The 22840-nt window shown below is 40.7% G+C and overlaps 1 protein-coding gene across 1 annotated transcript in view; it reads left to right on the top strand.

The window, feature by feature from the left end:
* The first annotated feature begins 369 nt into the window (after positions 1-369).
* CCBE1 (collagen and calcium binding EGF domains 1) overlaps positions 370-22840 on the top strand; it is a 95560-nt gene continuing 73089 nt past the window's right edge. The window contains exons 1-2 of the mRNA XM_036403249.2: positions 370-484; positions 601-681. Coding sequence (XP_036259142.1) covers positions 384-484; positions 601-681 — 182 coding nt within the window. The 5' untranslated portion in view covers positions 370-383. The remainder of the gene's footprint in view (positions 485-600; positions 682-22840) is intronic.

The following is a 22840-nucleotide window of genomic DNA, read 5'->3' as shown; positions in this document are numbered from 1 at the left end:
AGAGCCGCTGGTCACCCCTGCCGCTCCGGACCTTTCCACCACTTTCTGTCCCCCTCACCCTGGGGCGGGCACCCTTCTCCCCCTCTTCCCTGCGCTGCCCGCAGCCGGGGGGATCGGGAGCGGAGCGTGGCTTTGCGGGGCTGTGCGTTGATGTCCCCTCACTCCCACCGCACATCTGCCCCGACCCTGACACATCTGGCCGCCGCCCCGCCGCGGGGCAGCATCTGCAGGCACATCTGGGCGCGCGCGGCCCCTCCCCGCGGGCACATCTGTCGGCGGCGGGGGGCGGCCCCGCGGCGGGGCGGGAGGAGCGCGGTCGGCGCAGCCCCGCCGCCGGCCGGGGCGGGCAGAGCCGGCGCGGCGCGGAGGGGAGCGACGGCCCGATGGGGCGGCCGGCCGGCAGCCTGGCCCCGCTCCGGCTGCTGCTGCTCCTGGCGCTGGGACACGCCTGGAGCTACCGGGAGGAGCCGCAGGACGGCGACAGGTGGGTGTTGCGATAGCGAGGCTGCTTCTGTGCGTGTCCTCCCCATCTACCACCTTCTTTTTCTTTTTTCCTGCCCTTTGGGGTTTTTTTTAATACTCCGACTCCCCGCCTTGCAGGGAGGTTTGCTCCGAGAACAAAATCGCCACCACCCGGTACCCCTGCCTGAAGCCCACGGGAGAGCTCACCACCTGCTTCAGGTGAGCGCCGCAGCCGCGGAGGACGCGGGGCAGAGGGGGCGCGGGGCTCACGCGTGTCCGCGGCTGGGGACTCGCTGCCCGCGGGGAAGGCAGGGGGGACACACGCGTGTGGGTGTCAGAGGCAGGGACGGCAGCTGTGCCAGCTGTTTGTCTCCCCTCTGCTCTGTGCTAGCCCACCCCGACATTGCCACGACCCCGTGGACCGCGGAGCAGGTAACTTGGTCACATCCCTCCCGCGTTCCGCATCTCCCCTGGCAAGTCCTGCGGTTGTCCCAGGGAAGGGTTTCGGTAACTCGCTGCAAACGTCACCTCTGAGACGTTTGGAGAGAGAGGACGCGTGTGGTTCTCATTGCTGTACCGAAGCCACAGACAGTTTTTGATACGGTGAGAGAGGCTTCCTCTGACCTGGGTGTCCGGGACCACATTGGAGCTATAGCTGCATCAGTTGCAGGATAATCAGCAAGGTCATCTGGATTTGTGCTACGCAAAATGTATCTGAAGTTAGGTAGATGAATCACTCTCAGAATTGGTAACTTCTTCAGCAACCAGCTCTGGGGGAGAAATGCGGCAGAGGCCTCTGAAATTAAGATGAATCTAATCACAAGTTTTCATTTTTCAGCTATGTGTTTGAGAAACATAATCTGTTTTAATGATGACAGCTGTCCAGAGCTGTCAGTGATTGACAGTGGATGTGCTTTTTTGAAGAGCTGTACACAAAGTATGAGCACACATGTATCCCTTCGCTGATGCCCTCAGGTTAGCATTGTCCCCACAGACGAGATATTTCATGTATGAAAGCTGCTTTTTATGAGAGGCTGCTTTGTGGAGGCAACTGTGCTCTGCCTGTGTGTGTATGCTTGTATGTGACAAGGAGCCACTTCTGTATACCAAAATTACGGTAACATGTGCAGAAAGTGTTACAGAGAGTGTCCACTCTTCAGAGAGTGTCCATCTCTTCTGTTTGGCATTAATTCCAAAGAGCTGTGGACAAACATTGCAGCAATGTTGTCCCTCTCCCATGCTCTCAGGCTTGTTCATACCCTCTGGCAGCCACAGCCACCTGGGACAGTGTCGTGCCACTGCTCAGTTCTTAGGAGCATTAGCTTCCTCCCAGTCCCTGGAAATGGAGACCACCCTGCCCCGCGTCCCTTATCTAGTCTCTCCCCTCTCGCTGTGAAGGTGAGGCAGAGCCCTCTTACAAGCAGTTTTGTAACACCAAGTGGCAGCACATTTTGGGAGAGGGACAGTGTGAAGGTTTTGCAGGTTCTTGGTTGAACCTGCAGCATTTCTCTGGTTTGGGGGCAGAGCACTGGGGTGGACAAGACAGTTCTCAGTGGGGAGTTACTGAATGAAGAAGCCAGAGTGGGAGTTGCATAAGGCAGCACACACATGACCATCCTGCTCCTTTGTGCTTGTCCCAAAATCCGTCTGAGGAAAGTGATTCTGCTTTGTGTGTGACAGACGAGGACTACACAGGCTCCACTGGCAGCTATGGACCAATGTGCAAAGAAAGAAGGACTCTGTCCAGCTGCCAATCCCCACTTCTTTCATCCTTCCTGAGGTATTTCTGACCTTTGAGCTCTGGTTGGGACGAGCCTCCCTCCCCAGCTCTCCCTCTGCACAATCCCAAGAGGTATTCACTGTCCCAAATCAGCACAGTCTGTGTGGCTGAGAATTTGGAAATTGCTGCATCGACTTCTTGGTTGTTTTAGTTCAAATATTTTCTGTATCTATGACTTCCAAGTCTACCTTGCTTTAAAAAAGAAAAAAAAATTCCATTTCTGTGTAATCATGTATTTTTAAGGTTTAACATTTAGGCTTGGGTAAGGGCTCCATTCCTCACCCTGCAAGGTCTCCTTTGTGAGAGATGCACAAGAGCAGGGCAGCTCTGAGAGGGAGCAGCTCTGCTCAGCAGAGCAGCTCTGCACCGAGCACAGACCTGAGCTGGCAGTCCTGCCCCTCGGAGCTGTGGCATGCTCTGACAAGGACCTGCAGCATCACCCACCCGAGGTGGTAAACCCCAGGGGCACCCCACTGCTCCTGGTAGCAAGGTGTGCTCTCAGCAGGCACGTGGGATTACCCTTGGCAGAACACATTTTAATCTAAGATTCATTAATACTTTGAGGTTGAGGCTGTTAACAAGACAACAGGAAACTTGCAAGTGTTGACTAATCCTGTGGTGCCTCAAGGCAGATTTTGTTTCATAGGACATTCAGGAGCTTAAGGATTCAGTTTTCATCTCTGCAATGGCAACTAACTCTTAAAGAACTTCAGCTTGGTAGAAACTCAGCTGTGGCTTTTAGGAGCTTTCACTCCAGGTTTCAGATAAACTTGATTTTGCTGTTCTATTGTTTATTCTTACAACACTTCATTTTTTATCTTCCTACACATCTTTATCACAGTATTTCATAATGACAATAGTTATGTAATTTATATACATTGTTAGAGGTAGATAAAGGAATAGTTAATGTCAGCTTCTATTTACTATTAGCAGACACACCTAACTTCTTTTCTAGGTCAAAGTACCATTTGTGTAGAAATTATACAAACTGACACAAAATTTATCTTGATATATCAGGCATAAGGTAACATGCACTGCTACTGATGATTTGTTCTGAAATTAGTTAAATAAAATAAGGAATACATATGAAGCTAGACATCAAAATTCCTGACCAAAATGCTTGATAGAAAGTAATATCATCCTTTCATTCCTCCTACTGGAATTTGTCATGAAAATCAGCATGTTTTTTAGAGCACTTCAATAAAAATAGCATCTTTTCATCACAAAAAGTATTTCTTGATTTTATTTTTTTTAACCAGATTTACTTATGATTAAAGATGATCCAAGTGGAGGACCAAGCCAGAAGTGGGGCCAAGCACTGAGAATATACTGGCATTTTTCCCTGTGGTCATAGCAACCACATACACAATCAGACATATTTTTTTCTTTTGAATGTGTGCAGTCTGGACCTTGGTTTAGTTTGATTTGTGATTTTTTTTATATGTCCTCTGTATTTGTTTTCATAAGAGTACAAAAGAACAGATGCAAAAAGCAGAGGGAGCTTATACAAAATCTTTTCCGTGGAAATCTCATTTAAACTTTTGTATGTAACTGCACAAAGTACGCAGTACTGATGTCCCCATCAGGTAGGTATGGAGAAGGATTTCTGCAGATTTGTTGATAGTAGTATGGTCCAATAAGACTTTGAATTCCTACTGTATGCCAAAATTAATCAAATTTTAGTAAATTTGGGAAGCATGAAAATATGAAGCCCCAGTGTCTTGTTACTGTCTTCTCCAGTTGTTTGGATGTGATGTTAACCTGTTTAATACAGACTTCTAAGCACTTTGTTGGCATAAAAATTACACAAATGTTGCATTTTTCTCTAGTGCCTATAACAATTCAGTTTGTGCATCCTTGCAGCAGTCCTTTTTATTACAGTCCTTCTTTCATTTCGATTTTAAACAGTGCTCCAGTATGTTTTTGCTCTGGTCCAGAAGGAAAAGCAGCATCTGGGGCAGGTATTCCCTTGTTTCATCCTGATTGTGGAGCTGCGTTCCCATAAGGGAGTGGTAGTGGTTATGTCACTTCCAAGTTCAGGAGGATTAACATCTAATCTGGTGCAATTTATTAATTGGAGTTTCTCCCTTCTTAAAAACCAAGCGTGATTGCTACAGTAACTGTTGTATATTAGGAGAGCTGCATATTTTACTCAGTTAGAATTCAGAGAGTGTAGTGAATTATTCAGAATCATTCAATATGTGTACTTAGAAATATTTTCTAGTGGGAAGCTGTTAGGAGTTGTAGGAAGATTCAAGCATGAAACGTGGGAAAACAAGAATATTTTCATTGCCTGACTATGGCCATCTCTTTGCCTACTTGACACTTAAATATTGTTGTGAGTTGACATGAAAGAAATAATCTTGCTGCTTCTCAGAAAATTTTATAAAATGTTAAATTAGGAGACCAGCAGCCGTAAATCAGGGAGGTGGACATTTGAACCTGGATCTGCACATCTGGGAAGAACACTTTAGCCATTGCCTTCATGGGCGAAGGGAAGATTTGGGTTTTTTTTTTCTTTTATTCAGTTGAAACTGTTAGTCTAAATTGGTTGACAAAACTGATTATTTTTAAAACAAATACACTATTGATATGGTAAGAGAAATTATGCATCTTTCTCTAGCATCACTGTAAGTAGTCTCCAGCATTTTTTTGCTGAAAATGAAGCATACCCTAATTTTGTGTATATAGTGATGGAGACTTCACCTGGTCCTTCCTTCTGCAGCAAGGAGTAAACAGTTTAGAATTAGGGTGCACAACAATTCTAGGTAATGATGGTGAAATCTTTATGAAGATGAACCAACTCTTTATATATATCTCCAAACAAGCTCCATGTTGTGGAACTTAAATCTTGGCTAAGAACTTAATCTGTAACTTTTTTTTTTTAGTATTTTGCAAGCAAGATCTTTTAAAATAGGACTAACACATTTCAGTGTAGGTTGTCAGCTTCTTCATCTGATAGTTAGCAGCTACAAGTATGTTGCATAAGTCCTTCCAGCACTTAGGGTTTCAAATTATGCTGTAAAAAAATTGTTCTACATGTCCTAAAAAAAAGACAATTCAAATGTATTGTGAAAGAGAATGCATATATATTTATACCCTCCTTTGTTCTGATGATAAACAGAGATCGCAAGCATTTCTTTTTACCCTCTTCAATGCTGATACTGCTGTTGAAGCCTACTATTTTTTATAGACTGTATAATTTTGCACATTCTTAAAAGATAAAAGTAATTGCAAAGAAGTTGGATTGTAGCTGTTTCACAAAGAGCAGCACTTTCACTAATATGCCCTTGGGGACCATATGCAATTCCTGGTTCCCAGATACTCAGCGAGCATGTAGCAGAGCTTTCCAACATGAGAAAAAATTGCTGTATATAGTTTTGGAGCTTTCAGCTGGAGCAAGCAGGGATAATCTTTGGTCATCTTATCTTCTGACTTTACTTTTCATAAATTTCTTTTTTATAGTTGTTATTGCATTTCCTCTCTGAAGTTTTGCTGACTATTCCATATCATTGAAAGAGTCCCAACTGATATAACAGTTAAACAAGCAACTAACCTGATTAGAGCAAACTACTGCCTAATCTCCAGTTATCTTGAAGGGAAATACACTCCATAGTAGAATTTTTCTGAAAATGTAGAGAGAATATGATTTCAAACTTTGTATTGGTTTCAGAAAACTAAACATACAGAATATACATATATATTCACATTTAAAAAAAAATCTTCCAGGTAATTGTCACCACAGGTAGAACTTTTTACATATCTATGAATAAAATTTTTTTCAATGCAGTACTTTTTTCTTTTCTTACAAAACAGTGTATGCTACAATGGTGCCAAGAGATTCTTCCTAGCTTTCCTAGATTTTTTTTTCACTATTGCTTTTGAAGTAGCACTTTCAAGCTGTATAGTTCTGACTGCATTCAGCCCTGAGTTTCATTCATTGATTGCCAGAGGAACAGATTGCTCATAGCTACTGAGACACATTGTGAATATCTGCTGGTTAAGGGTAACACCAACGTCATACAGCTGCCTTTAGGCTTCCACACTACACTTGGTGGCCGTGACTTTCTGTGTCACTTTTCTGTCTCAGGTGCTAAGAATAAGAAAGCAAATTATTTCTGGGTTTTGGTGATGTTAGGGACACCTGAGATCTCAGCAGACGTGGATGATACTGGCTGCAGCAGAGACTCCTGCAGCAAAACGCGGTGCTCCTTTGGGTTTCCTGTGCAGTGTCTCCTCTGTACAGCCAATTCACTACAAAATGAAGCAATTTAATTAATGGTCTTAAAGAACGTTGCGTAATTACTGTGAGTGGTGCTCTCAGGTACGATGTGCTAATTAAAGGATGAGGTCAGGCAAGTGGTCCTTCACGTAGGCCAGGAGTTTTTGATGTTCACATCAAAGCAGTTTGGAGAATTTTAGAACTGGCAAGCCAAGAGCTTTATGATAAGTGCCCTGCTTGGTGGTTTGATTGATAATGAAACCCAGGTGCTTTGCATTATGGTTTTCATCTACAGAATATAGGGTTAAATATGAACTGACTTTGCTGGCCGTGTCGTCTAGCTCAGAGACTCCAGACAAACCAAATAGTAGCCCCAGGGCCTCCCATGCCTGATACGAAATAGGTAATAAAAATAGGCCGCCAAAGGGAGCATGACGTTTGTAATTATCTTAAGTATTGTATATGTTCCCTAAGGTCAGGCTGTTTTGTCCTTAAAAAAGTGATTGTAGTCTCTCCTGCTAACAGCAGGATGTTATTAATACTTGTATTACTGCTCCCATTGTGGTAGACACCCATTGAGCTGAGTTGTGCTGTACTGATTGCAGACAAAACAGGCAAGACAGAAAAGGCAGGAATGGGAGAAAAAAGATATGGAGCAGCAGTGAAGAGAAAGGATAAAACACCCAGGGGCATGGAGCAAGCAGAAAAAAGAACTGATACAGCCATAAAAAGAAAAAAATTCTATCTTTGTGGTGGTTTGTGTGACAGATACGTGTATGACAGAAGGGAGGTAATCACTCTCCAAAGAAGTATAATTTAAATGCTCCCAGGCTTCTATTTAAATTGAACCCATAAAAACAAAACATCAGCCAAAATCAGACAAAAACCCACACGCACGCACTCCTGGGAGGATTCCTGTTCTCCCAGCTAGACTTGGAGCTAAGCTACAGGCCCTGATGCATCTTCCCTTGACAGCCTCTCCCCTTCCTTCCTTCCTCAGTCTGGAAAATCTCTCTCCCTCTCTGTCCCTCTCTGTAAAGTGTGTGTCTGTGCAGGGGCAGGAGGGACAACTTACAGGCAGATATTTAAATTTCCCTTTCAGTCCTTACTCTGTCCAGATTGCCTGCATTCCTTGTCATAGCAAAGAGGTTTTTTGGGAGAAGTTAAGCATGAAATATTTAAAGTACTTGTGGAAAAGTAGATCAGGCTTGCTAAAGATCCCAGGTAAGACAGGATTGCCCATATTCTGCTGTGAAAGCCATTGCCCAGTACAAAGAACATGTGAGCAAGAGGTTTTTTTGAGACCTCTGCTGTGCAGTTCTGTTTTTCTGTCATTGCATGTGTGGAAGTTACTGCATGTGGGGAACAAGGTCACACGAAGCAGGTATGAGGGAGATGCCTGATGTTGATGTACAGTAAGTAGTTACCCTATACCTGGGATAGATCTCATTTCAGATTATGCTCACTCTTGTGCAGTGCTGGTCATTTGGGCAGGTGTGATTTTGGGTTTCATTGAGATTGTGGTGAATTCTAACAGTCTTGAGTTTAATATTTTGGTTTTGCCTCCACCTCAGTGACCTGAGTCCTGAGATGACTTTTGTCTCAAAGTGCGAGTCACTACTGAGTGCTCAGTACCCATGTCACTGCAGCTGGAGCTGTTGGGGATGGCACAGGGCTCTGTAATGAGTCAGTGACAGGGAGATGGGTCTCTCCTCTCTGGAGACCTTGTGTTGCTTACATCTCATGCATATGGATCACTCCAGGGTTCCTCTTTTTAATTGTGTCCACCATCCCAAATGAGCAAAGCTGACTTTGATTTGCAGTAAAAAAATGCTTTCCCCAAAGTCTGCTCAGATTTTTTTTCTCTGTGTTGTCCATTTTCTGCTTGCTCGGTTTCAGTTTTCAAACTAATAGGAGCTTCTTTTATGAACTAACAGTAGCAAATGTCACCCTGCTGCTCAACTTTGCCAGTTCTTCTATGTGGTTCCAATTGTAAGCAGAAACAATGGAAAGCAGAATCCATGCAATCCTGACTTGATTTCTTCTTGGCCTAGTAAAAAAAAAGCAATTTGTTTTCATCTCCTTGAGAGTAGCTCTGTTTAACTGTTGAGGAGAAAAATAATTTCAGTTTTAGACAGTAATCTCAGAGCTTAGTGTTTAGAAAATCCTTCTCCCTTAAAGAATGTTTTCCATTGTGTTGTGTTGATTTCATTGCTGATCCTGGTTCAAAAAATGAAGTACAAGACCATCAAGCATTTAGCATACATCCAGCTACTGTAAATAATTTCTTCTGAGTTTCTTTGTTAGTTTCAAGTTCTAACCACATTCGTGTTAATTGACAATCTGTGCTGTAATTGAAATGAGGTGAAATACACAGTGTTTGTACTAACTGTATTAATTTTAGCAGCCACTCAATAGTAAACACACATTAAACAGAATTCTTCTCCTTCCTTTTCAAATGGACTAGGAGATAAAGTGGTGCTGACACAGTGTTTTAAGTGGGAAAGAGACGCAAAATCTAAACTATAATCCAAGTTTTTAAGTGGATCATTTTTGGAAAAATGAATAAGCATATTATAGGTCAATGGCAAGTTGTTGTAGAGCGTGAGTTTGGAGAAATATAAAACAGTATTCATCTGGGCTAGAATATATTTATCTTTCTAGGGAAAAATTATTGGTGCATAGCTTCCAGCATAAAGTAGCAGTGTTCATGTTGGCTTCATTATCTCACTATCAGCTGTCAAGGACGAAGGCTGACCACCTAATTCTCTGTAACAAAGTGTGCGTGTCCAAGAAGTTGTACTGTACAGTCTTCAAAATGGATGAAGAAATACATAAAGTATTATCATGATATCTCATGAGAAATGGATGACTGCTGAAAATACAGAAATTTGTGAAAGTACACCCAGGATAAAAGTGTGCTCAGAATAAAAGAGAGAAAATAACTTTATTGGATGCATTTTTTCTTTGTAAATAACTTCCTGCCCAGAGCTCCAGTGTCTTCGCAGAATGTTAATATTTCTGTGATCACATTCAACACGTTTAATGTATGTTGTAAACTGGACATCTTGCCTACTCAATAAGATGTTATTATCATACTCAATTTTCACTAAAGAGTTTATTATCATAGCTGCATGAAAATGGTGGTGTCATTTCCTAAACACTGCTCTGGAATTCTGACAAAACCCCTTAGTTTAGAGATTATTGCCTTGGAGAGTTGAAACAAAAAATAGCCAAAGGGAAAATTATTTAATCTTTAAAACATCATCTGTGGGAAGAGAAAAAAAACAGGTGAAAACAGGTTTTTTGGTAGTTTATTGGTAGTTCTTAGTGATTGAGAAGTGGAGGTTGAGAAAGAGACTTGAGGGACCAGGACTAGAGCTACTGTTTGGTAAATGCTTAATCCTGCTGGGAATATGTGCTTTTAACTGCAGCTTCCTGAGGCAGGAGTAAGGAGCAGTGGCAGACGGACAATGCTGGCAGCCTGGGCTGATCTTTGGAATTCTGTAGCATGATGAACCCAGCTGCTGATCTGCACAGTGGCCTGGACAGTCTAAGGGCAAGTGGTGCCTCAGACTGTGACTCCTGTGGTGCCTCAGACACTGATTTCTTGATGTATTACTTAATGGGCTGCTCATATGCAAAATAGTATGTTTGCTTTGGCAGTTGTATGAAGGTTATTTTGATGCATATTTGGATTTTAAAAGCTTATTAGGGTTTTTTATTTATTTTGTTTTCCCGAGGAAAGTGTATGCCTACTCTACTGGACTTGCCTGGAGAGATAAAGAGCCTGTTGCAAATAGATCGCTGGGGGGACTTTGTGGTTTTTTTTTTGTTGTTGTTGTTTTTTGGTTTCGTTTGGGACTTTTTGTTTCTTTGTTTTTGGGGTTTTTTTTTGTTTCTTTGTTTTGTTTGTTAGTTTGTTTGGTTTGTGGGGGTTAGTTTGTTTTTAATTTAATGAGGTTTGGGGTTTTTTTAGAGTTTTCGTGCAAAAGTATTCATTTCAAGCTCTTCTCATTTTAAAATTAAGAAACATAAAATGGAATGGGGAATGTAATTAGAGAATGTGGGATTGATTTTTGTTCTACCTTATTCTGCTCGCCTTCTAGCTTGTCTAGTAGCAAACCAGAAGATACTGGACATGCTACTTCAAAGAATGTTGCCCTGCTCAGTGTCACACTTCAGTTCCCAACATTTCTAACTTCCATCAATGCACAGTAAATTAGGGATGACAGAGGGAATTGGGACAATCTGACACTTCCCAGTTTTCAGATATTTCTGTTCAGAGTCTGCTTTAGGAGTTCAGGCACCAGTTCTTTTCACTGTGTATGGTCAATGAGGAGAAAGGGAAAGCTTGCTTCACAGCAAGCTAACATAATATTTCCTCTTAGTCTTAAGACTTAAAGATAAATGGAAATTTTGCTGTCATATAACCTCAGCAAAGAGCTTTATCCACTAGGTTTTGTAAAGACAGACCTGCATTCCTGAATCTCCTCTGGGTTTGAAGTAAATTCAAAGTGCAATCAAACCTTCTCCTTGTGTTTGATATTAAATTAGGCCCTTTTCCTGCAGAAATTTCTCTGTGTGGCACAGGAGCTTAAAAACATTTTATGATTGTGTCTGCAGGACTGGCCCCTTTTTGATTTTTCTTAGAAGCTCACCTCTGTTAAAAGATGTCTCTCTTGGTCCCTGCATGGGCACTAAAGAGGTCGTATGAAAAGATTTGCAGAGGTTTGCATTTCCATAGCTCTGCTGACTTCCCTGGACCTACACCAAAGTGCGTCAGTTGGGGAATTCTTCATAATTATTCTTAGCATTCCATGAAAAAGAAAAAAAAAAGAATGCAGAAAGATGTTAAAGCAGATTGAACACATCTTACCAACAAAGCGAATTCTCTGCCTGGTTTTCCAAGCTGAGATTGTTGGCTAGAGTCTTGTTTTTGCTGTTTGTTGTCCTCGTGCTGACCCACACTTGAATTTGCGGTTTTATTGACCGTGCCTGGAAGGGTCCTGGATGGTGCCCTTCCAGATTTACATCAGAGGGAGCACTGTGATCCAGGGAGGCAGTGGGGTTTAACCTTAGGAGGGCCTTGCCAGGAGTCGAGTTCTAGGTCCTGGGCTTCATTTCCCTGCTCCTCAGAGAGCTGTATCATGCCAAATTCTGCTTTCAGTTACCCACTAAAGTTCTCTATAGGATGTCAATATTACCTAATTCTCCAGCTATAAAATGGAGGGGAAAGTCTAATTTATGCCTCACAGGGAAGAAAGAGAACCTGGAAGCTTATGCTGAAGATGTAGCACTCCTGTTACAGCAAAGAAGATTGTTGTAAATCAAATGTTCAAATAACTTGCTAGACTTTGTTTACTTTGGTGATTTGCTGTCATTCCAGTTCAACAAAATACTACTGTTTGAGATAAGAAGAAAAAATGCACATTTTTAAAAGTATATTTTTTCATACCCACCAAGAGACAAATTAGATTTTTGAGATGTTTTCTTATGTTTCAAACGTATCCGGAGTATTTCCACAGTGGGAGTAAGCTAATGGTACATCACTGGAACATCTCCAGTGAAAATAACTGTGGCAGAGTGAAAAGAGCAGTAGAAAACAAGTAGTCAGGAACAACAATGGCAAAAATACACATATATTTATTTATACATCCTTGTTTGCAGTATAGACCTCTGGATATTTTTAAATACCAATAAAAGTAGACCTCAAACATTTTCATTGACCTTACAGTCATTACATTTATAAGTAGTTCCAATGAAAAGAAAACTCTTCCAAGAAATTTTCCTCAAGGACTTGACAAAGATTTAATACAGGACAAATATATTTTCAGGATGGAATGAGAGGGAAAACTTTCCTGTGTTCAGATTCCTCTTAATTGTGTATTAGGTCTGAAGATCCTGGCTGTATTCCATGTTGTTCCATTTGTTGCTTGCCTCTGTAAGGCTTCTCTTTTGGAAGAAAGAACCAAACAAATCTAGCAACCCTTTTATTAAATGCCATCTTGACCTTGCTTCCTGGAAATATAATGGCCCAAAGGATGAAAAATTACAGCAAGTGTTTATTACTGAAATCCAGTCTCAGTTGTGAGAAGATTAAGTGTTTCAAAAGATTTAATATCCTGCCTGCTTCAATGGGATGCATGTGGAAAAGAGCTGCAAAGCAACAGAGAGCTGGAAATGGCTGTGTGATGTCTTGCTCTGTAGGCATGTGGTTGATATTTATGGGAAATGCTTGAGAACATGAGTTTTAGAACTGATCCTAACCACAACCCTATTTCCCTATCAGGCTGCTGTTGGGAAGACTTGGACCATGTATCCTTACATTGTACCAAACTATCTGATGACAATGCAGAGATAAGCAGAGACTCCCAAAATATGGGTTTGGAAGTCAGCTGTCAATTTGGTGTTTTGCAGGTGAATACCAATATCTGAATGAAAAGCTACCTTAATCCTGATTTTTTTTGAAGGAAAACTGTAGTACCTAAGCCCATTTGTATGTATGAAAAAGTTTGTTGATGAGGAAGGTGTATCTGGTGAAGCAGAGTCTTGATAAATAGAGAAGTAGATGCTAACTTCTATTAGAAATAAGTTTTATTTTTAAACGTACTAAACAGCAGATTTTAAATAATTCCAAGCTTTTCCTTATTCCTGGAGACAAAATGAAGTTGTTTGTCTTTGGAGATGCTTTTCCGTCTTTTACTGCTGTATTGTAGGAAAACCTCCCCCATTTGAAAGACTCCCTGAGACATTTCGTGATGCCTTTATGAAATGTAGCTTAGTTTATTGGGCAGAACATTTCTTTTGCAGCCCTTCCTGAAATACAAGTTTTATGAGGAGATGCAAGGTGTTTTTCATTATTTGGTAGCAGATACACAGACCATGGCAGATTATCTGCCTGCTTTACTCAGACTAAATGCACATCTTTAGAAGATTTGAGAGGCACAGACACCTGCTGCCTTTGGTTTGTATTTTTTTCATACTGATTTTCATACAACTTCATTTTATAAATTTCCTTCTTAAAGAGTAAATTTTCCACAATGTATTTTTATGTTAACTGCTCTGAGGTAATTCACAGGCTACATTTAGATGTTTCACCATTCCCTTTGTAAAGTCAATGTTTAGATGGAGGATTAGCCACCCTGAGGTTTTCCTTTTACAGTATAGGGCTGAAAACCATAACAAAAAGAAATTATTTATAAACTTACCATCTCAGTTCTTGAAGTTGGAAAGGTTCTGACAATCTTTTAGCTGTCTCTGATGGCAAAGTATGGATTCTCTTGGAAGAAATTTAGGCTGAGATACCACAGCATATGCACATAAAAATGGTACATAAATTACTCTGTCATCCAAGTGACCATGAATACTTTGTGTTTGGGTTTACTGCCTGTGTACAAAAAAATTAGCTAGAGTCAAAACCTGTTTTGCACCACTAGTGCAAACTGGATATAGTTCCATTGGATTTGATTGAACTTCTCTAGATTTATGCCGCTTAAATAATGGTGAAAATAAGATTTCGTCCCTGAAATTCAACTTTTGTGAGGTCTTCCAGTTCCCATCAGGATGAAGCAATTTGATTGTATTTAACAATGAATCATCTAACTCAGCAATTGCTGTGTATGAGCAATTAAGTTCTGTTTTTTTAGAACTCCTCTGTCTCACCATAGATTTTAAAAGTTATTTTTGATTGTTGGTTATGCAAGATTAAAGGAAAAAATCAGCAAGAGAAAAAGCCCCAACAAAAACCTAGCAAAATCCAGGTTTCTTGCATAATTTGTTTGGCTGATCAGCACTTTTGGCTGCTTCTAAATAAATAAATAAGATATATGCAATTATTCTAAAAAGTTGGAAATCCTCAATGAACTAATGTATCTTCACTAAAACTGATGAGACTTTGCATTTTTAGCCCTGTCCTGTCAAGATCAGTGTAATTTTATTCTCAGCCCTGTGATGCCCTAAGAGATGGATGATCTAACCATTTGGATGCTTCAACCCATTGAGTTTGGTAGGAGTCCAATACCTGTGCATCATCTGCCTGTGATCAAGTAAAGGGTATGTGGAACATAAGAATTAGGAGGGAGCAGTTAATTCTGATGTAAGTGGTAGAACTTTGCAACTTGCTGATGTGGAAAACAAAACAAAACCAACAGGCCACAAATATCACTTTAGAATGTGATTAAGTCTGTGTTCAGTATCTTTGTAAGGTCAAATAGGAGGATGGCCTGTATTCCCACACCTTCACATCACTTCCTTGGTTCTCTGAATTCTCCTGCATTTAACAACATCTCTGAACTGCAGAGAGTAGAAAAGATAATTGATTTTAAGGTTGAGTCTGCTCCTTCCAAATGCCGAGGCAGAACATACTCTCTCTTTTTCCTTGGTAATTATCCAGGAAGCTCAGCAGTGAGTTTTTGTTACAGGTCTGCATTTTTGCCTTCCAAAATGTGTCATTTTAACTCATGAAGTTTTGTGTAGATCCCTGCAAAGTTGCCTCAAATTTTTCTTTTTTATTTGCTTGCAAATACCATAATTTTGCTAAAACAGTGCAGCAAGTAAGCAGAGAGATGGAAAACACTTCAGCCTTATCAGGAGTCTCGGGAGAGTGTGTAAGTCTGCCAAAGCAGGAATTGGATATGCCCAGGAGGGAAGCCCCACCAGCATCGGAACATGGCAGGATTACACTGTCCCTGTTTCATGCTGTGTGACATGGTATGATTCAGTGAGTCTGAGAGGAAATTAAAGACATGGATCTGATCACAAATGTAAAACTGCATTTGTGATTTTGATTTTGAACAGAAAATTAATTGTGGGTAATTTTTCTGGGACACATAGATATGGAAATGTAGAGATGCAGGACAAGCGTCCCTGAAACCACTAGTCTGTCGTGGCAGTGACAAGGAAAAAGCCCATTAACTTGAATAAATAAGGGGAGAATTATGTCTTTTGAAAAGTTTGGTCTTCTTGTTAGAATTCAGAGAAAAACAGAGTGCTTTCCCTGGGGCACCCAGAACTGTGAGGAGGTGGTCTGAAGTACTCCTTGTTCTGTCATCTGAGAAGAGCCAAAGTATATGCATCACAGGGGATATACTGCACATTCTGTCTGCTTCAGAGATGTCATTCTAGTCAGACTTTCTTCAGTGTTTTCTTAGAGGAATATATTCAGTTTCTGGAATGTTTGTGCTTTTCTAACACTCTTGCTTGGTGGATCATCACCTCTGGTACTTAAATGTCTAGAAATGAGAGAAAATAAATAGTGGTCTAAACTTGGCAGCAATTGATCCCCAACAGGGATTACCTAAACCATTTGCTGTTCTGTGTATCCTTTAAACAGGCAGCCTGTTGTAGGTAAAATAAATTTATCTGGTCGAGTGGGAGTTTTGGGGCAATTGTCTCTTTAAGGAGATGGCACTGCAAGTGAGAAGCTTATCAGCTGGGCAAGGCACAGGGGGAAAGGTTTGGTTGCTGGACAACCAGGAACTGGAAATAAGAAAGTCAAGTGTGGTGCCACAGTCTGCATGGTGAAGTCTTTTCAGTAGTAGTGAGAAATTTTTAATACTACTGTGCAAACCCTTGACAAGACCTCAGCTGGAAGAGTCTGAGTAATCTGGTCATTAACTTGCAAGGATGAGGAGGCATACCTGGCAGAAGGCTTTCAAAAACAGGGACAGCCTGATGGCAAGAGGGAAGTGGTCTAGAGATGGAAAGAAGCAATAACCCTCTTGGAAAGGTAGAAGGCACTCCTAGTTAAAAAATGATGTAGTTATTTGAGTGACAATGAGTACCAAGCTTGAAGACATGGGTCTTGTTAGATATAATGCCATATTCATGTGAAAAACAAATCTTCTGGATTTGGAACTGGTTTGCATGAGGAATTCTGGACATGGTGATGACACCTTGCAGACATCTTTATGCAAGCCCCCAGCTTAGAGTTGCCTTCCTTCTACTGCATAGCTCAGACAGTTTCACTAGCCAGCAAAACTGTGTCCTTATATGTGTCATGTAGCCAACTATTGTGGCCACGCTGAGCCAGGGTATTCCCAGCTCTCATGGGAAATGCCAGTGCCACCTTCAGATGTCAGAAACCAGCAGTCCCCTGTGGTCCTGCTTGCTCCAGCCGGGAGGTGTTTCTGTCAGCACAACCGGGGTGTTTGGGACGCCAGCTCAACCCCTCACACTTGCACCTGTACCTGTGGTCCTACCACAGATTACTTCAGCAGGATGGTAACCCTCAGGCTCACACAGTCATCCTCTGGTGCCTTAAAATCATGGGCTCCTTCCTTTTTGGCATTTTAGCCTTGTTATAGAACATGGTGAATGTGGGAAATCTTATCTCTTGTCTGAAAGACTTCCATGGCTGGGCTCTACATCCTGTGATGGCGCTGCCTCTTTATGAACGTCTCCCTTGTCATTGTTAGCAGGGAACAAATATCCCTGGAAATAAACAAAACAAGGAAATATGGAAAATACTTGCTATAAACCAGAGCTGTGTTTAAACTGAAGGTTTTCCCAAGGAGCTTACTAATACACATTTAGAGCAGAACATTCTTTGTCTAGTCCTGAATGTTGATTTTTCCTTTTGAATCCGAGCAGGATAACATGGGGAGTTTGAAATGTCAAGAGTCTCTTTCATGGATCTAAATCATGACAAGTCTTTTGTACAGAATGATTTAAAACCTGAAATGGAATTAGAGCCCTAATGTCATGACCGTGCACAAACTCTTGAAAAATTAAATTTTTTATTAGTTTACAGTATGGCGTTGCACTACTTTTTGAGGGTGGGGAGAAATATTTGAGTCTGCTTTTCTCAGTACCTGATCAACAGATTTTAACATCAATTAGACAGTATCTCCAGGGACACAGTTTTGGGTAATAGCCATGATGTTGTTCAAAGAACAGAACTTTGGCTCTTTATGTTGTTGTTCCAAGTGACAGTTTTGGGATTAAAAGTCTCCTGACACATGTAAAAAGAAAACTTTCTGTATGCCTGCTGCCTGCTCAAATCCAGCCTGGAGGTTGCTGGTACACAAGCTGGAATAGTTTGCCTTTGCTATCTTCCATTAGGAGAGTGAAGAAGTGGGTTGTCTCATTACGGTGATTTTCAGAGATTCTCGTTACTAGATAAGAAGAGAGAGAAGACTTAATCTGGAGGTTGACTCTCCAGTGACCCTTAAAGTTGGAATAACTGAGAAAGCAGCCGTTGCACCAGTGAAAGTTGGAAGTTAGCTGAGGGCTAAGAAAAGGGAGATTGTTGCTGTAAGGAGAACTGAACCGATGCCAGCAGAAAGCTGATACAGCAGCGACATGGGCGATGTTATCTCCCCAACAGTCATGACTGCGTTCCAGAGGCTGCAGGGTCAGACCCTGGGTTTGCTTAAGGCTACATGAAGACAAAATACATCCTTTCTATACAACTGTAAACAGGGATCCGAAACAGGATAATTAGCATTATTACAATGAGCTCTCTGCTTTGTCAAACTTCTCAGTGTGTCTCTCATCCAAGAAGGACAGAAGAGTCTTTGAAAACATAATTTCCACCAAGTTTAAATGACTCAATGGCCAGAAAGAAAGTGCCTATGGTTCTGTTTTCCATAATTTGTAGAAATTGCTCCATCTAGATGATTTTTATCATGGGTAGGATTTTATTATTGAATGAGGATTTATAGGATGAAGTCAAGGCAAGCCTGTCCCAGCCATCCACTTAACTCTCAACCCAACATTTAGAGCTGTTTTCTCACAGCCGTCTGTATTTAAGGGTCATTACCACAAATGCCAGTGATTTTGGGGTAGATTCTGCTCTTTTTATTATTTTTTAGGTCCTTGGGGGATGAATGAAGAACAGTGCAATCATGAGTCATGGCAGCTGACCACCACCAAAGGCATTATGATCACTCAACAGAAAGAAGGAAAACATTGCCAAGCTTGCCATATTTGCAAGTTACTGGCACGTTTAGTCCTAGCCACAGACATGGCTAATTCTTTAGAAATAGCCACCACATGAGCTGGTAACTAGTTGCCAGGAGTACTCAGGGTGCTGGAAGATACTGGAAGAGTAATGCAGCCTCACAGGTGCTTGGTGACAATCCTGTAACTTCATATATAAAACAAAGAGAATGGAAAAAATGCAAGTAAATAAACAATACCAAGGAGGTCATTTTTATCAGATCCTGATGAAATTGTTGAGTGAAATTTAGTGTTCTGTTTCAATTTAACAACCTGACAAGCCTTAGACCAGGAGGTGCAATGAGCTAAATTAAAAGATTTATAGAAAAGTAAAGCAGTGGATTTCAGCTTGTGGGGATATTTTGGTTTTTATGTTTACTTTTCAAAAAAATTAGGATGCTAATGTGATGAAGTACGTGCTGTGGGTCAATGTGTTCCCAAATGCAATTTTGAAATAAAACAAATCCCACTCTTAAACTCCCTGAACTTGGACAGAGGAACTTGTGGGAATACCAGCAAGCTTCACTGAAACTCCAGTGCCACTGAGGAGCCAAGCCACCTTTTCAGATGGATCAGGTGGCTGGAAGTGCTTCCCACGATGGTATCCTATCTCATTCTCCAATTTTACTTTTGCTGTTTGATTTTTTGTTGTTTCCCACTACAGAGATTTTTTTATTATTTTTTTTGGTGCATGGCACCTAGAAAAGGAAGACACAAATAAGCCAAATATTTTTTCTGCCATTAACTGCTGTTACAAGCTTAGAGCAGTTACTGTGTCTAGGTCAGGATCTGAAAATATAGTTCCAGTTCTAAAGCCAATAGCTGTATCTCATGCTGTTATTTTGGCAGGGATTTCCAGAGGGGGTACAGTTTAGCAAAAATGGGTGGAGATCTCAAGAAACATTAACTTTCTTGGAAAAGTCAAAAATGAACAAACAGCATGGGAGAAAATGGAAGAACAAGAATTATCTCCATTCTCTGGGGGGGTATCAGTAATAAGGTTTTCTCAGACTCTTCTATTTATCAATTGAAATGAAAATCCAGAGATAATATCAGGTCTGGGAAGGACTTTGTAGGTTCTGACAGCCCCCAATATCTATAATTTTTACCGGGTTTATAGGAAAAGGGGAAAGAGTATTTTCAGCTGTGACAGCTGTAAGCTTGCTGTAATGTTTAAGAAATGATAAAACTAGCAAAGAGCCACAATTTAATAGGTTTTAGGATCTCTGTTCCACTTGTCTTGAAAATATGATCTTGATTCAAACTGGAGAGTAAAATTAGCGCAGGAAACACTGTTTTTCAGAGTAGAAACTGTATATATTTTCTTATATCCTCAAGCCATGCAGGATTTTGGGAGAAAAAGAGATGACAGTAGCTAACTGATACAAAAATTGCTTTTTTCCTCCAATATAGATTGCTATTTACCATCTTCCATGTACAAGATTTTCAGACACTCATGTGGCATTTTTTCATTTGTTGGGTTGGTTTGTGGTTTGGGCTTTTTCTCCCGAACTAGGCTGGTGTTTTTAATTTCTGTTACATAGCACTGATGAGATAAATGAAGCACCACAGGGGCCCTGAGGATACAAATGATGTTTCATATTCAGTAAGGAGGCGGAGGAGCTGTAAATCCTCTAAGAAGAACGCTGTGAACACAGTAACTTGTGAGGGAAATAATCCTCAGCCTTCCTCTCCCCACTGTCCCAGCATCCTTCTGGCTGCTTCCCAAGGGCAGGAGCTGTGGGATGTCCATGTGTGCTGCACAGTGGGGATGGGGCACATCCCACTTAGGACACTCTCAAGAAACAAGTCCAAACCATATCTGTGCCTAATAAAATAAGCCAGCTCCTGCCAATATCAGCATCTCCCATCAGCTGGCATCAAAACTGACTGGGTGGGGAAGGGGTAGGAGGTTTCATGAAGTGCCCACAAAGCTCCAACTGTGATCTGTTTTCAGGAACAATATAATGATACTGACTGTGGAATAGAAACCTAAATTGCTTGCGTTTTTGCTGACATTTTGCCAGTGGTGTTTTAGAGCTCAAGACCACACAAGGAAAATGGTGTTCCAGGATACATTTACTCCTTAAGGAGAGGCTGTGAGACTATGACCTAATGTTTATAATTTTAAGAGTTATTGAGAGTCAATTGAACACGCAAAATTCCCAAGTGACTGCATTTATCACTTGTGTGATTAGCATGCTTGTGGAATACAAACAGCTGAACAGATCCAAATGGTTGATGAGGTTCATCAAGAAAAAGAAAATTAAAAATATGTCAGATATTGATGAAAATATAGGTAAGGCATGATTTTAAACCCTGCTTAGAAAGAGGATGATCAAAGAGTTTTTTAATGGGCTTTAAAATATTGCTGGTTCCCATAAATATTTGGGCAAATAGACTTTACTTGGAAGATGATAGGAATAATGATAACATCAGTCTACTTCACAGGATTTTATACATTCAGATATGAAAGCTTGCATTATGAATTACTCCCATGAAAGTTTGGTTTTTGCAAAATGCTCCTAAGTCGAGCTTTACTTTTAGCATAAATATATCAAAATATGTTAAATATATAGCATCATCTTTACTATGTTCATAATAAAATTTATATAATACATATATAATCTCAAATATTTATGGGTTTGTATATGTATTTTATATATATATATAAAAATCTCTTCATCATTCCCTAAGGCATCATTTCATGCATTGTATTCGTACAAGTGTAGCAAAGGTTTCTTGAGGTGAGATTACACCTAAAGTCTGCAGCTTTTTAAAAATTACTTTTTAATTAGGTTTTCAGTCTAAGTAGTTGAAATCATAATGTCTTAAATGACAGAAGGTCAGATATTTAATGCTAGTTTGTAAAACCCTGAAGATTTGTTTTGTTGCAGATGAAACACAATGATTTTTGAATTCTAGTTGTTTCTTATTTTCACATTTTTGTTGGCTCAGGATAGACCATGAAATTATTTTTATTTTTGTTGAGCTTCCTTTCAAGAAGATTTATTATTTTGCTTTGGCTTAGGTTGGAGTTAGGGATTTTTCTCAGCTTACTCCATTTCAATATGCCTGCATCCTGGAAAGGGAATCTGGGAAAAGACGGGACAAACTAAAAATACAATTACTGAAAGTACGAAAGCGCAGTTACTGAAAGTGCAAAAACTGAAAGCTGCAGATAAGTTTCATTGACTTCAAAACAAGTTTTACTTTGTGCCCTTTTGCCCCTTCTTGTTTATACGGGTTTTTTAAGGCATGCCAATGATAATTTAAAAACAAAAATCTTTTTTTATCTCTTTTTTTTTATTTCACTAGGCAAATGGAGACTTTTTTTAAAGCATTCATTTGAAAAAGAGTACTTTGAAAGGTATATTATTGGTGGTAGATACTACCAAAGTTATTATCTGTAATGCTATGGCAATATTTCACAAGTAATACCTTCTATATCTTCTATATCTATATCTTCGTTCATTTGTGTAGGTAAACTCTGCTGACCCAGAAAACTGCAGAGATCTCTACAAGAAAACCAGGCTGGAAGGTGTTTGTTGAGGGCACAGCTTCAAAACAGATTTATGTAGCTTTCAGTTTGCGTGAGATGGAGTTTGCTGAGAGGTTGGAAACACTGTTTTTGTTGGTTTTATTCTGCTTTTTCTTTTGGCTGAGTTTTCCTGTCTTTTTTTCAGTCAGCCCCGGGAGTGTGCTGTGGTTGGGACCCTGCACTTAACTCACATCAACAGTTTCAGTAAACACTTTGTTTAAAAAAGTACATTTTGGAATGCAATTTTATAACAGCTTTTACACCTGTATTATTGACATTTTTAAGAAACACTGTATGCCCCCTGACCATAATCCAAGAACAGACCTGTGTTGGTTTTGGAGAAATAAACACTCGCAGACCAAAGGGACCTTTTCCATCTGCTCCATTCTGCTGAGCATCAGATCTGCCCTTTGGCATTGTTATGTTTCAGATGACTTTGTCATAAAACCCACGGTGATGGGGAGTCAAATGCTTCATCTGCGCATGGAATGTCAAATTTCCATGGTTGTGGTGACTTCAGGTGGGGGGGCTACCTCTAAATCCACCCTCTTCCACCAGCTAGGTGTCTCAGCTGGGCTTTACAAATGTGGTGGTTTTCTCAGCAAAGGCCGTGACTCACATTTTCTCTGCTTAGTTTATGATTTATTTGTCAAAATGGCCGTAACGCGCATTTCTTGTAAATGGTCCGTAGCCTCGTGAGAGAGGCTTGGCTCATCTGCTGTGGCTTTTGAAATCCTAATGACCATTTAATCGGGTAAATGTGAGATAAGCTGTGAGCTAAGGCTGGTTTGATGGCTCTGCTTGCATTTAACAGTGTCATGGTCTTCAAACAATACGTATCCTAAAGCACGAAGCCGCGCCGGGCGTTGATGGCATTAAGCTGTTTTCCATA

The sequence above is a fragment of the Molothrus ater genome, chromosome Z (assembly GCF_012460135.2).
Source record: "Molothrus ater isolate BHLD 08-10-18 breed brown headed cowbird chromosome Z, BPBGC_Mater_1.1, whole genome shotgun sequence".
NCBI lineage: Eukaryota > Metazoa > Chordata > Aves > Passeriformes > Icteridae > Molothrus > Molothrus ater.
Note: the sequence above shows the minus strand (reverse complement) of the source record. Positions and strands in the feature narration are given on the sequence as shown.